Source organism: Pelodiscus sinensis, chromosome 12, assembly GCF_052426305.1.
Source record: "Pelodiscus sinensis isolate ZL-2025 chromosome 12, ASM5242630v1, whole genome shotgun sequence".
In the NCBI taxonomy this organism is placed as follows: Eukaryota; Metazoa; Chordata; order Testudines; family Trionychidae; genus Pelodiscus; species Pelodiscus sinensis.
The window spans coordinates 49,415,627-49,430,312 of NC_143063.1; the positions used below are offsets into that span (position 1 = coordinate 49,415,627).

The 14,686-nt window shown below is 48.4% G+C and overlaps 1 protein-coding gene across 7 annotated transcripts in view; it reads right to left on the bottom strand.

The window, feature by feature from the left end:
* The window catches only part of FANCA (FA complementation group A), a 64,656-nt gene that overhangs the window by 796 nt on the left and 49,174 nt on the right, over positions 1-14,686 (bottom strand). For 6 of the 7 annotated variants that reach the window (XM_075939817.2, XM_089781563.1, XM_089781565.1 and 3 more), the window contains exons 32-41: positions 14,359-14,525; positions 11,020-11,125; positions 8,810-8,869; positions 8,252-8,356; positions 6,658-6,770; positions 4,973-5,114; positions 3,115-3,177; positions 1,830-1,935; positions 988-1,063; positions 273-429 (exon numbers count right to left, since the gene is read on the bottom strand). In XM_075939817.2, coding sequence (XP_075795932.2) covers positions 273-429; positions 988-1,063; positions 1,830-1,935; positions 3,115-3,177; positions 4,973-5,114; positions 6,658-6,770; positions 8,252-8,356; positions 8,810-8,869; positions 11,020-11,125; positions 14,359-14,525 — 1,095 coding nt within the window. The remainder of the gene's footprint in view (positions 1-272; positions 430-987; positions 1,064-1,829; positions 1,936-3,114; positions 3,178-4,972; positions 5,115-6,657; positions 6,771-8,251; positions 8,357-8,809; positions 8,870-11,019; positions 11,126-14,358; positions 14,526-14,686) is intronic. The other variant, XM_089781566.1, reaches the window with a different exon arrangement.

A 14,686-nucleotide genomic window follows, 5' to 3' on the forward strand; every position in this document is an offset into this window, starting at 1 on the left:
GCTGGTTCAGGACAGAGCAAAGTCACTCGAAACCCTCTTTATTAAAAGAACGTTGACTTCTACAAGTGGTTTGGGCACGTTAATGTCTCCTGTTTACAGATCCCATCCCTGTACAATGAAAATGCACTCTCAGGTCCTCTGCCAACTCCCCCGGCCTCGGTCTCAGAACCCCTGGGCTGAGGAGCGTACTGTGTCAGTGCAAGTAAATAACGGGGGTTGTGGCTAGGCGGTGTTAACAGTCCAGGGTAGGTATGAGATTGAATACCACTCACCAGCTTCACATGCTGTAGGCTTTGCCCCGTCTGATCGGATGGCTGAGGATTCTCCCCGTCCATGTACAGGCGAAGTAGCCGGGTGTACATGTCAACAGCAACACACAGGAAGTTTTGCTCTCTCTGCAGGAGGTTTTGGTGAAAGCAGGGGATGAGGCTAAAAAGAATCACACAAGGTATAGCGTGAGCATAGTGCACCCAGATCGCACGATCCATCTTTAAACACACTAGGGGCAAAAGTGCACACACCCTTCACAGGAACACTCGCCTGTGGGATTTCACGACCAGACTCGCTGTATTCAGCCCTAGACACTGCTCTCCCGCCCCCCTGGGGCTTGGAACACAGGAGCGTGGGAATGGACCCGTCTAGCTGGAATCCCACCAGCTGGAAGTCATGGTTTGTAGGGGGTCTCGGAGCAGGGAAGCTTTCCTGGACCATCAAGCAGCAGGAACGTTGGCTTTCAGAGGGCTGCAGATGTTTTTAGCTGGGAAAGTTACCAGTTTGCTTCACTCCTAGGCTGCTGGGTAAGCCTGAAGTGGCCGATACAGTCTGGTTTGCCAGAGAGTCATCCAGCCACCCAACTGGCAATCACACTTCCTAGAGATTCTCTTCCCACACACACTGCTGGCCAAGCTCCATTCTCCAAACATGAAGAGAATTGCTTGGAGATGGGCATGTGAGAAGCCAAGGGTTCCCTTAGTGGTTGGTTGTTACCTGTAGAATGCCACAGGTAACAGGCGGATGTACTGGTCTGAGGCTGTGCTGTGCAGAATTTGATACAGTCCACGGTCTGCAATAGCCAAAGACAGGAGAAAGGTAAATGTCTAATCAGGGGGTCTCGTCGGGTGCTTCTGAAGCAGTGCAGACGCTGGGCAGAGTTCAGCCAGGCAGCAGCTGGAGACTGTGCCTAAGCTGCCATCTGGGTCAGACTCCGGTCACACCTGTGGAGGGGTGTGTCCAAGTTTCACACAGAGGTGGTGTTTTAAAGGGGCAGCCCCACACAGCTGATCCACGGCCGCTGCCCCTTTAAAATGCCGGCTCCACACATTTCGAAGGGACAGCTTCCTGCCGTGGAACCTGCGGTCAGCATAGCATGGAGCCCAGGGTCAGTGGGGGGACTAACTGACCCGGGCTCCATGGATTTGAAATGCACAAGAGCCCCCACTGGGGACTCTTGTGCATTTCAGAGCTGGCACTCGCATGCAGCCCGGAGTCAGCAGGACTTCCTGCTGGCCCCAGCTGTACGCAGAGTTCTGCATTCCTCCTCTGAAATGTACAAGAGCCCCAGCGGGAGGAATGCGGAAGTGCCTATCGACTAGTTGCCGGAAATTCCATCGACTGGCATATTGCATTGTAACATCCTTAAGTCAAAGTGCTACCGGGTGTCACCTCAGGGCAGAAGAGCTGATGCCCCAAAGAAGGCTGTTTGATGTGCCACTTGTTGGGTGCAGAGGCTCCGTCAGACAACTACGTTCCCTGGACCCAAGAGGGAATCCCTGAAGCCCCCGGCCCCAAGCTTGGCATTCCCACGTGTAGGGCAGGGAAAGCCTACTCACCTTTCTCTGCCGAATGAAAGAGTGCGAGCCAGGACCTGCCTTGCTCTTCCAGGCATCCGAGAAGCTCCAGGCACCATTCCAAAGAGTTCTGCTCTTCTCTCCCTTCCTGTACATTTCGGAAAAGAACATGCGGCCTCCTCTCAGAGCTGTGGCTACGTTTCAGACAGGGAGCTGCCCCGGCAATTGTGACTGTTTATGAAGTGCAGCCCCGATGCCAGCCTTAGTACGGCGCTAAACGCACAGATAGAGCCTTCCTCCGCCTCACTGCAGTCAAAGGCCTCGAGGAGAACGCAGGAGGCTCCAGCTCCCCCCGGCCCAAGGCAGAAAGCAAGCTGTACCCGGAGCTTTCTCCAGAGCTGTAGAAAAGCAACAGCAGGGCCAGCCCATGACCAAAGCATTTCCAAAGAGTTCAGCATCTAGCCTGGGAAACGTCACTGCACCGCTCAGCAGCTTCTCCCCACCTGTGTTCTCTGGAAGGTGGGCGCTTGGGCGGCCACGCCGGAGAAATTCAAATGCCCCCCAGCAATCAGCAGAGCACCCACAGCTACATTGTGTGTTTCTGTTGGAGGTGCACATTCAACCATGCCTCAGTGCATAAATTATTCCGCACACTGATGGAAAAGATTAGAGGGAACACTGGCCCCCAGTTATTTCACAGGGTGTTACGGGCATTAGTTAGCATTCAGACAGCTCTCCCCCCACTCTGCCTCACAGTTCATGCCTCTCTCCTGACTGCTTTGTCTCCAAGCCTCCTTGCACATCCCCTCTTTGCTTGAAACAGCTCACAGACCAACCTCTGTCAAACACCTTCCCTGAAAACCCCTCCAGGCCTGGTGGCACAGAGTAATCCAGCTGCTATGGGCCAGTAGGACAGAGATCCTGCTCCCCCTTTGGGGCGCTCTCTCCTGCCAAGAGCTCTGCCTCTCTGCCCTATGGAAAGTGGCTGACAATATATGCCAAACGCCATACAAAGACTAGGCAGCATTATTTGTATTCAAGCATTAGGGGAGCAAGGCTGGAAGTCTACTGAATGGGAAGGTCTGAAAACAGAGAGTCAGCCAAGAAAACAAGAAATACTACTATGGCAGAGAAGGGCTGCTGGGTTTGGCTTAGGAACAGGGGAAGACAGCCTGGACCCCCATTGCGATCTGCAAGACATCCCTTACTCCCTACTCGAGCAGGAGGCTCCAGTGAACTGCGCAGTGCTGGTCTAATGGAGTTTTAGGCGGCAAACCAGCCTTTTTAAGCCCACACAGTCTAATAACGAGACAGGGACTGGATTTACCTTTGGTGCGAATCTGGTCGAGATGAAATCCATGAGTGAAAAGAACAGCAGACAGACGAGGAGCTACAAGTGAAAGAAGCTGTATATTACTTATATCCTCAAATGACAAATGGGACATTCTACCCACAAAGCCCCCAAACGTGTCCCTAGGCTCTTCGGGCTGTTATGCACAGTGGGGTATTCTCCCCGGGGCTCACGTGGGCCCCCGGCACTCTGGGAGCCGAGACAGAAGGTGACCCTGGGCTAGCAGCATCCATTTCTGAAGACAAAACTCCATATTAATCGCAAAGTTCTGGCCCGCAGGAGCGAGGCTCATTGGAAGTCAGTCATCCAAAAGGACGTGCATCCTTCCAAGTCCACAGACGGACGTGGTCTCCGCCCCGCAAGGGGCAGCATTGCCAAGCACACGCTGGGCCCCTCCGGCAGCACGCTCAGTCCTACCCTACAACATGCCTCTTGTGCCAGTTCTGGGGGCCTGCCACTCACGGAAAACGGTGTGGTAGTTTTGTCATCAGGGGAAGGCCAACCCTGGTTTGGAACCCATGTCTCCTCCTCTCTAAGGCACATGACAGCTGAAGCAGCCAAAAAGGCTTCAGTGTAGCCAGTCACCACATGACCACTACAGACTGGGATATCGCGGGGGGGAGGGGGGAAAGGGATGCCCCTTTTAACGCCACAGAAATCCAGCAGCCCCAGAGAGCTTTCCAGAGAAACCAAGAGGAAAGTCTGGTCAGTGCCCAGTAGAACAGAGCCCTCTTCCCCTCCTGGAGTCTCTAAGAGCTACCAATGGCAGAAGCAGCAGCAATAATTGTCCCAAGGGCTGGAAGAGGCAGGACTGCTCATTTCCCAGTGACAAGTTGCCACCTGCCCAGCGATCTTTGTTTTGAAATGCAGCTGGTCACACACGAACGTCCCTGCATTGGGGGAATGCTCTGGGAAGGGGCACCAGACCTCCTTTCCCCTAAAAAACACCAAACTCTGACAGAGCAGCTATTTCCCTTTCCCCTGCCCCCGTGTTACTGGGGGGGATGGCAGACCCCGGTGAAGAAATGCCTGGGTCTGCTTTATCTCCAGGGGGCTCTCAGGATCTCTTGTCAGTTTCAGAGCGCCCTTCTTCACATCCTGTGCACACCTCTGAGCCACCACCTTGCTAGCTGCCGAGTTCACCAGCGCTGCGGAGGCCAGACAGGAGATGTCGGCCACAGTGGTCCCAGCTCTCCCGCCTGGCTTCTGGCCTTGCAGTGTAAGGGGAAGGGTTTTCTCTCTTCTTTTCACTTGTCAGAAAAGCCCAACAAGCTGAGTTAGGGTGTGTCTAGACTACACGTTTTTTTTTAAAAAGTGGCCTTTTTTCGAAAAAAAAAACTTCTCCTGCGTCTAGACTGCAGCCATGTTCTCTCGAAAGTAAATCAAAAGAACGTGGCAGTTTTTTCGACAACGGAAAACCTCGTTTTACGAGGAACACCACTTCTTTTTGAAAGTGCTCTTTCGAAAAAAGGCGCTATGTAATGCAAACTGGGCTTTTTCGAAAGAGCATCCAGACTGCCTGGGTGCTCTCTTTCGAAAAAGCGGCTTGCTTTTTCATAAGTACTGCTTGTAATCTAGACGCTCTTTTTCGAAAGAGGCTTGCAGTCTAGACATAGCCTAATTAGACACACTGGATGCAGCTTTACCGGGGAGAAGGGAGAGACTGAAGAGCCATATTCCTCCCCACAACCAGATTTCACGACCAGGGGCAGTGCTGTACAGTCGTTTCCTTTAGTGTTACAAAAATACGAGTCAGATCAAGTTCCGATTTACGAATGGTTTAAGAACAGAGGCAGAGAGAAACCTGCAAAGGGTTAAAAATGCCTAGTCTTGCCTGCTCTGAGAAACCTCCCAGGCTCTTCAGTGCAGCTCTCCTTCGTCCAGGCGCTGCTTGCTGCTGAGCAGCGAAGTGTAGAAAAGCTGCAGAAATCCAGGGTGTATCAGAGAGGGAAAACTCTGCCTCTGAAGCAAGGAAGCTGGGAGATGAAAACAGTGTAAGAATTCAGCAGACACTCCCATGGGTGAGAGCGCAAGGAGAGAAATCAGGCCTTGACTCAAGGCCACAGTGGAGTAAGGGATCAAGAGACCAGGTGTTTCTGCCTGACAGATCTTTCCCCCAACTTGGTTCCTGCATATAGGCAGTCCTACATCTCTCCAAGGGATTGTGGCCATAACCCAACCATCTGCCCAAAGGTCCGCTCCAGGGGTGGCTCAGTCACAAACTTTCTAACTCCAAACCAGCATTTAGCATTACAGGTTGGACCTGCTTAGTCCAGCCCCTGTGCGCACAGTTCCTACTGCCTTTAAACTGCAGAGTCACAGCAGGGCTAGTCCCGGAAGGCCACGCCAGCCGGGACTAAGCTATCCCAGCTCGCGCTGCCCCTGAGCGCTAACCCACTGTGGCTCTGCAGTTTAAATGTAGTAAGAGCCCCGGTGGGGGTTTTGTTGAGAATGCAGAGCCGCAGTGGTCCCAAAACCAGCCCGAGCTGAGACTGCTCAGTCCCAGCTCACGCCACCCCCAGAAGCTATCCCCACTACCCGCAGTGGGCTCTTACTACATTTAAAAGGCAGAGCCGCAGCAGGGTTAGCTCCCGGGGCTGGTGTGAGCCAATCCCAGCTCACGCCAGCTCCGGGACCGCTGCGGCTCTGCCTCCCCTACTCCCCACCTCCAGCACCACGGAGACAGTGCTGGGGGGAACCAGCTGTTAAGCTGTCTGCCCCCAGCACCAGCTCCTGCTGACACAGGCAGCAAGGAGCGGGGGGAGCAGGCAGTTGACTCAACTACCCGATAAGCATAGGCTTCTTGGGTAGTCGACTACTCCCTTACATCCCTAGTGCTCGCCTGCTGGACCACAGATGTTGCCGGACCACAGCGTCCCGGATTTAGGAGGTTCAACCCGTAGTATGATCATCAGAATGGGAGCATCTAGTTATTGCCTACAAGAGCCATCAATGTGAAGTGAAACATATGAGCCCCCAGCTCTGCCCAGCTACCACTAAGTCAGGAAAGCTGCAGAACCGGAATAGGAAGAAGGTGTTTGGGGGACTGCAGATTCTGCAGCATAGCACCAGTATGTGGGTTCATGAAAACGGAGAGGACCCACCAAATCAAGAGCGAAAGGGGGACTATAACATCAGTAAGTCCGACTCAACACCCCGCACAAGGCTATCTTCCTATCTCTGTTGTCTAACAATAACTCTTCTCCTCTACACTATTCCATGAAGAACCTATATTTTCCGTATGGCTCGGCTCTGTCCCAAAAAGAAATGGTGACATTCTCTAGCTGGTCCGACTAAGAGAGGATAATGGTTCCTTCGGGCCTTGCAATCCAGAAATGAATCGATGTAGGACGCTGTCCTGCAAGCCCGTCCCCATGAGCATGCCGTACTGCCAGCAGACAGTCCAGCCGTCGGTTTCAGTGTAGTCGTGCACACTTAATTTTCCCGCAGCATGACAAGCTGCATCGACGGCAGTCTCGCCGCTGCCCACAGGCGGATCGGCAGGCGCCTCAGACTCACCTCGCAGCAGAATGATGCCATTTCCTCATCCTCTGCAGTCCTTGTGCCAACGGAGCCTCAAACAGCCTTTTCCACTGGGAGCACAGCACCGGCTCCAACCTCTGCCACCACCGCTAGAAGAACAGTGGAAACCAACCAAGTTAGAATCGGCGCACAGGGGTCCAAAGCGCGAACAGGGGAGTTGTGTGAGAGAGATGGGACGGGCACAGCAGGTAGAACACGGCTTCTCAGGACAAATTATCTGGTGGCCTCAGCGCAGTCACCAGCTCTGGCTGGGAGCCGCTCTCATGGTTTTCCCTAAAATACTAAATCAGCACTAAGAAAAACAGATGCACACATCCATGTCCAAATCCCTGTCATTTATGTATTACTGGCTAGTCGGTCTGCTGCGACGAGTGACGTTAACCAACACACTCAGCACTTTTCACAGCAGACTTACTCAGCACCGGGAAATCGGAAGACAAATTTAGCCCTGCATGGTGGCTAAGGGGGCGGTAGGGACAATGGGAAACCAGAACCTGAAGCATTGTGACCCAAGTCTGCCTCCCCAACCACCCCGTGGACTGAAGCCCAAATTCTGAGCCCCAACGCCCTGAGAAGGTGGGGAACTCACCGGCTGGCGTTCTCATGTTCTTATATGCAAGCTATGCTTTGTAACTGAAGATACTTGCTCTGAAACTGTATATAGGTCAGGCGGAATGTCCACCACCCCTCAAGGAGGAAAATCAAAGCTAAAAGGGCCGTCGTGGAACGTCACAACACAGACTTGGTTCGCGGCCCTCGCGGCCACAAATGTGCTACATGAAAGGAAGCCCATCTCATCAGCATGAATGCTGGAAGGAGGAGAAAAGCCGGGACACAAGAAAAATCTCTTTGCTGCGTGGACTGTCACTGGGCTGGAGCGAAGAAACAGAAGCAGAAAGCTCCAGGATCTACCCTTACTAGCCCTAGAAGTCTCAATGCAGAGAGATTACTGCCACGCTGCCAGTTTTGGAGCCACAGAGAAACTCATTTGTGTATGGATGTTGGGGTGAGACCAAAACCAAAAAAAGCTATAGCTTCAGAGTAGATGCTTTTGCTGGACCCGCAGGGCGGGAGGAGGATACACATGCAATTGCCCTGAACTGACACAACCTACACACGCCATGTTAGGGTTGTGTCAAAATAATTTTGGGGAGGGAAAAAGGAAATGATAAAACAATATACGGTCAATATGCAGTACGTTGCTCAATACTGTTCATTGTGTACTAAGATATGTACCTATACGTGTCAAGGCAATGCACCTCGTTTTACTGTAAATGTCCCAAAATATCACACACAAAATATTCCCCTCTGCCTCCCATAGTCCCTCCTGTCACATTCAAAGCTAATTTACAGTTTGCTTTGTATTTTGGAGCCAGTACGTAATCAGGAGCGGCCCTATACGAGCTGCCGGCAACTGGCACCCTAGGCGAAATGCACGATCGGCGCACGATTGGCGCCCCTGCCTCCAAAACCCTCAATGGCTGTTTATCTTGGCGCCCTAGGCAACTGTCTAGGTTGCCTGTATTGATGGGCCGTAATAGACTCCAAGAAGATCTAGAAGAACATTTACCGCTGCAGAAGAAATGATAACGGGACACTTGGTTTGGCATGTTTTCAAAACATCATTAACCACTTGTGCGGATTCCTCATGCTCCAAACTGGCATTCAGCAGACCCTGGGGAGCAGAAGTGCAATATGACTGCCTAATAATGTACCTTTCAAAGCCATCTGTTGCTAAAAACCAGCTGTAAGAACCAGCATTATTCAGGAAGGAAAAAAAAAAGTCACCCCCACAAATCCTACACTGAACGTAGCTTTCTCTTACTGTGAAAAATGTGCTAAAAGTTACACTATTTCAGTAAAACTTCAACACCTGTAGACCAATCCCTCACACATTTCACCAGCTCCTATACAATGTTTACATCCATCACTTCTCTCCCACATCTACAGTTCAGAATCTTTGTCCAGGGACTTTACTTTTACATAAAGTTCCCATTCTACATTCTCAAAACAGCTGAGGATTGCACATTCCAGGTCTAGTAACAGTGTCAGAGGAGGGTCCTAACTTGTTTTTCTTCGCGGACGACTTCTGTCTTTGCACGAGGGGAAAGATTAAGCTAGAAGTTACCCTGAAGAAGTGAGCAGTGATGTCATAGGAGAGGGTGCAGCCTCTGGAACAGATGTTCCTCTGGAACAGAAGCAGACAGACAAGAGTTTATTCAATCAAGGACCACAGGGTTTTAACAGTTCGTAACCCTTTGGCAACAGCTCCCAACAGGGCAAGGCCTGACAATGCAGAAGAACCCTGTCTGAAAGCAGTTACTCATTCCCATTAGAACTCTCGCCAGGACCCAATTTCTCCTGTGAAGCAACATCAGTCCCTAGCTAGTGCTCTGCAGTTCCCACTACCAGGCAGCAACACAGATCATTCTGCTCATTGTACACTAGATGACAGAAGTGATCTTAGACAGAGTGCCTTTCCTTGGATGACTGGGTTTCTCTCGCTGCACCTACAGTGGATAGAGACGGGTGACTTGCAAGGGGTCATTAGCCTAGCAGAGAAATAGAGCGGATTAAAACCAGGAGAATGCAAAAGGGAGAGACACCCAGGAGCTGATGGCACAACCATTATGAAGCCGTTTTATGTCAACTACTAAGATGTTTCCAAACAGCTCAATGTTTTCAAGCTGGAAAGTCAGCTTATGACAGGGTCTCACTTTCAATATATACGGCAGGGACTTGGCACAGTGCCCTGATGTGTCAGGAAACTCAGAGACTGGGATGCAAGCTCAGTCTCTCGCTTCCAGGGAATGCTGCAGGGTTCTCTACTTCACGTGCTCGTCAATGACTTCTACTGGCAACAAAAATGTAGAGAACAGGCTCCAAGAGCCATAACAAGGGACCTATACTTGAGGGATGGAATAACAACAAATGAAATGGGTGTAGCCCAGAGGACTCCCTCTCTGTGTACGCGCTACTCTGCACAAGCGGTCTTAAACACAGTCACAGAACTGAAACTAGTTAATCTTACTGGTCACAAATTGGTTAGATAATCCCCCTGCAGGTCAAAAATCTAAACTGCTGAGCAGCGATTTCACTCAGACATGCACTCACTTGTGGTATAGTCACCACATCCAGCAAAGCGGCAGATGACTGTTGGGGTGTGTAAGAGTTAAATAAGGGATATGGGTAATCGTGACCAGGGCAATGGGGGTACAGCATGGGCAGGCACTGTCTGTGTTGGTTTAAACAAATTTTCCTCCTTTCCGGTTTGCTTGGGATAGAGACGCTTAAAAGGATGCAGCTTTTAATGAATGCTCTGTGTGTGAAACAAACAGTATCTCCTTACCCCCTTGTCCAGTCCCATTTACTCTAAAACAGTGGTCCCCAACCTTTTGGGGCTGCCGGGCGCCCGCGGGCATGCGCCCAGAGCACAAGAACGTCTTGGCCTGGCCCTGGTCACTCGGCGGGCACACACAAATGCCCTGGCGGGTGCCATGGCACCCACGGGCACCGCGTTGGGGACCACTGCTCTAAAATATACATCCAGGGTCACACGTCCTTTTCTCCTTGTAAGTTGCTGATTTCAGGAAGTTTGTAATGTAAAACTGCTTGCTCCAGCTAAAAAGCTTTAAACAGTAAACGGGTGGGTAGAATTATATTCATCACATGGTTATAATTGTGCATTATAAGGGTGTTCATCTGCCACTGTCAATCTTCCAGGGTTGGGATTAGGGGGGCTAGTGAAGACAGCTCATTCAAACGGAGATGGGCACTCGGGTCGATGCCAATAGTCCTGCTTCTATGAGGAGTAAAGGAAGTTGAAGGGAGAACAGTCTCCCTTCACTTTCCTGCAACGTGGACAGTGCCAACATTTGAGTTAAGGTACTTCGGCTTCAGCTACGCAACTAATATAGCTGAAGTTGCGCATCTTAATTTGACCTTGTCTTGTGGTGTAGATGTACCCTAAGATAAAAAGGTACCTGTGGTTAATAAATTGCTCACTTGGACCCAGGGTATGGAGGTCCAAGGTGGAATAAAGGAGCCCTTTTACCCCATATCTGCCTCTGGATCACCTGTTTTTACTATCTAAAGAGCCCTCTCTCATCAGCATAATTTACTCATTGTGAATCCAGACAAACTTATTCCACTGCAGAGAAAGCACATGGAGGAATACTACAGTAGCAGCACAGGTTGTCTGAGATTCCAACACAATGACAGAGTTCCTGCTTTCAAGTATGATGGGGTTTGGTCTCTTCTCCATTCCCCACTCTTAAGTTTAAAGACCCCTAGCCAGACAATTACCAGACTTGCTACTATTTGTAAAACTGTACACACCAGCTCTGTGTTTACAAAGTGAAAGAAATCTTCACAATCCAAGGTAGTTTTCTTTCCTCTTCGACAGGTCATGACAACAACTGATGGAGGAAGACTCAACAGAATCCTGAAGTAAAATGTAAAAAGCATGCAGTCAAGAAGGAGACAGAGAACAGCTCTCGGGTCATATTAAGCCTGGCTGATTTTTAGCAGAATTTAGAAAAACTTTCCACGACTCAGTTCCTTAAACATCTGCTAGCAGGAAATGTACAGATTACTCATCGGGGATTTTCCAGGTGTCCAGAAATGGATCTGGTGTTTCAATAAAATATTCAGAACATTTTCAAGACACACAGGCTGTGTCTAGACTACATGGCTCCATCGATGGAGCCATGTAGATTAGACAGATAGGCAAAGGCAAATGAAGCCGCGATTTAAATGATCGCAGCTTCATTTAAATTTACATGGCTGCCGCACTGAGCTGACAAACAGCCGATCAGCTGTTTGCCGGCTCAGCGCGCTAGTCTGGACGCTCCTGCGCCGACATCAAAGCCCTTTGTCAGCAGCCCTGTTATTCCTCGTGGGATGAGGTTTACCGGGGCTGCCGACAAAGGGCTTTGATGTCGGCAGGGGAGCGTCCAGACTAGCGCGCTGAGCTGATCAGCTGTTTGTAGGCTCAGCGCGGCAGCCATGTAAATTTAAATGAAGCCGCGATCATTTAAATCGCGGCTTCATTTGCCTTTGCCAAAAAAAACAAATCTACATGGCTCCGTCAACGGAGCCATGTAGTTTAGACGTACACACAAACAATAGCCTTGGAAATGGTGGCATGGCCTTCTCAACCCCAGTGGGAAGTAAAGCATGTTAATGATGACCAAAATGCAGGTGGCGAAATTAAGAATGGTGATGGTTGTAAATAGCAAGATCCAGGAGACTGAATTCTTGGGACTACTATCAGGATAATCCTTTAGAGGTAACTGCAGTGTATGAATGAAAGCTCAAATACCCAGGAGTTATAGAACACACACCTCAATCCACAAGATTATCAGTAAAAATATTAGGGCTGTCCATTAATTGCAGTTAACTCATGCAATTAACTCAAATGAATTGCAGTTTTAATTGCGTTAACAGAATGCAAATTGAAATGTATTAAATATTTGGATGTTTTTTCTATATTTTCATCTGTATTATATTCTGTTGCAACTGAAAAACATTTTTATTATGAATATTTATACTGTAAACATGATACAGTATTTTTATTCACCTTATACAAATATTGTAATGCATCCTTTGTTCTGATAAGTGCAACTTACAAATGTAGATTTTTGTGGGTTACATAACTGCACCCAAAACCAAAACAAATGTAAAACTTCAGCGCCTACAAGGCCACTCAGTTCTACTTCTTGTTCAGCCAATCACTAAAACAAACAAGTCTGTTTACATTTACAGGAGAAAACGTTGCTGGTTCTTATTTACAATGTTAGCAGAAAGTGAGAACAGGCACTTGAATGGCACTTCTGTAGCAGGTATTGCAAGGTATTTACATGCCAGAAATGCTAAACATTTGTATGCCCCTTCATGTTTTGGCCACTATTCCAAAGAACATGCCTCCATGCTGATGATGCTTGTTAAAAAAGTTACCCACATTCTGCCATATATTTCACCCAGCATGTGTAAGAACTCTTTCACCGCAGATTTCACAACACATAAAGAAGGTACTAATGTGAGATTTCTAAAGATAGCTGCAGCACTCAATCCAAGGTTTAAGAATCTGAACTGCCTTGCAAAATCAGAGAGGGACAAGCAGTGGTGCATAAGAGAGCAACACTGACATTGAAATTACAGAACCCAAATCACCAAAAATGAAAAACCAATCTGCTGGCGGCATCTGACTCAGATAATGAACATGTATCAGTCCACACTGATTTGGATTGTTATTGAGCACAATCTGTCATTGGCATGGATGCATGTCCTCTGGAACACTGTTTTATTTTTGAATGCAGTTTTTGGTGAATAATTCTACATTTGTAAATTCAGCTTTCATGCTAAAGAGACTGAACTACAGTACTTATATCAGATGAAATGAAAAATACTATTTCTTTTGCTTTTTTACAGTGCATACACTTGTAATCAAAAATATAATAGCATCATAGAACACTAGAACTGGAAGGGACCTCGAGAGGTCATCAAGTCCAGTCGCCTGCCCTGATGGCAGGACCCAACACCGTCTAGATCATCCCTGATAGATGTCTATCAAACCTGCTCTTAAATATCTCCAGAGATGGAGATTCCACAACCCCTTTAGGCAATTTATTCCAGTGTTTAAACCACCCCAACAGGTAGGAAGCTTTTCCTAATGTCCAACCTAAACCTCCCTTGCTGCAGTCTATGCCCATTGCTGCTTGTCCTGTCCTCAGAGGCCAAAGAGAACAATTTTTCTCCCTCCTCCTTGTGACACCCTTTTAGATACCTGAAAACCACTATCATGGCCCCCCTCGGTCTTTTCCTTTCCAAACTAAAGAAGCCCAATTCTTTCAGTCTTCCTTCATAGCTCATGTTCTCTAACCTTTAATCATTCTTGATTAATCTTCTCTGGACCATCTCCAAATCTTTCTTGAAATGTGGTGCCCAGAATTGGGCACAATACTCCAATTGAGGCTTAATCAGCAGAGTAGAGCGGAAGAATGACTTCTCGTGTCTTGCTCACAACACGCCTGTGAATGCATCCCAGAATCATGTTTGCTTTTTTTTGCAACAGCATCACACTGTTGACTCATATTTAACTTGTGGTCCACTCTGACCCTAGATCCCTTTCTGCAGTGCTCCTTCCTAGACAGTCATTTCCCATTCTGGGTGGGTGGGTGCGTGCGCATTGTATATTTTTTATTCTGTGTTGTAACTGAAATCAATATATTTGAAAATGTAGAAAACATCCAATATATTTAAATAAATGATATTCTATTAACAGTGCAATTAATCACACAATCATGATTATTTTTTAACTGCTTGACATAGCTAAAATATGTAATATATTCCCACTTTAATTATCATCCCATAGGATGTGCAGTTCTTTCATTGTTGTGGTGTAGAGGAGTTTCTGAAAGTAAATTAAATAAATTAAATTAATGGAGATTGCCTATCTCCTAGAACTGGCAGGAACCTTGAAAGGTCATTGAATCCAGTCCCTGCCTTCACAGCAGGACTAAATACCATCCCTGACAAATTTTTGCCCCAAATCCATAAATGGCCTCCACAAGGATTGAACTCACAACCTTGGGTTTAGCAGGCCACTCGCTATCCCTCCCCCCCCCCCAGCTTTATATCAGAAGTTTCTCATTTTAGCAACCTGTTTGTATTTACCTTTTTTGCAGCAGCACTTCTTGCTGCCTCAGTAGCCGTTCACCTACAGCAGAGCCATTTCCGATCGTTTTTAACCTTTCCTGGAAAACCCTAAACAGGAAGTGTCCCTTATCAGACCAGCAGCCAGTGGGTAAAGTCTTCCTACACCCCAGCTCAAGTACCATTTCCTGGGACAGAGAAAGAAAACTTGTCATAACTTTACATCAGCCTGCATCTCAAATCATCTTTCATCCCACAGTACCATTGACTGAGATGATTGTAGTTTTACAGCAACTGCACAGGATCTCAGAAATCCCAGCCTGGGTTAAAACACACAAGGAAGCGACAG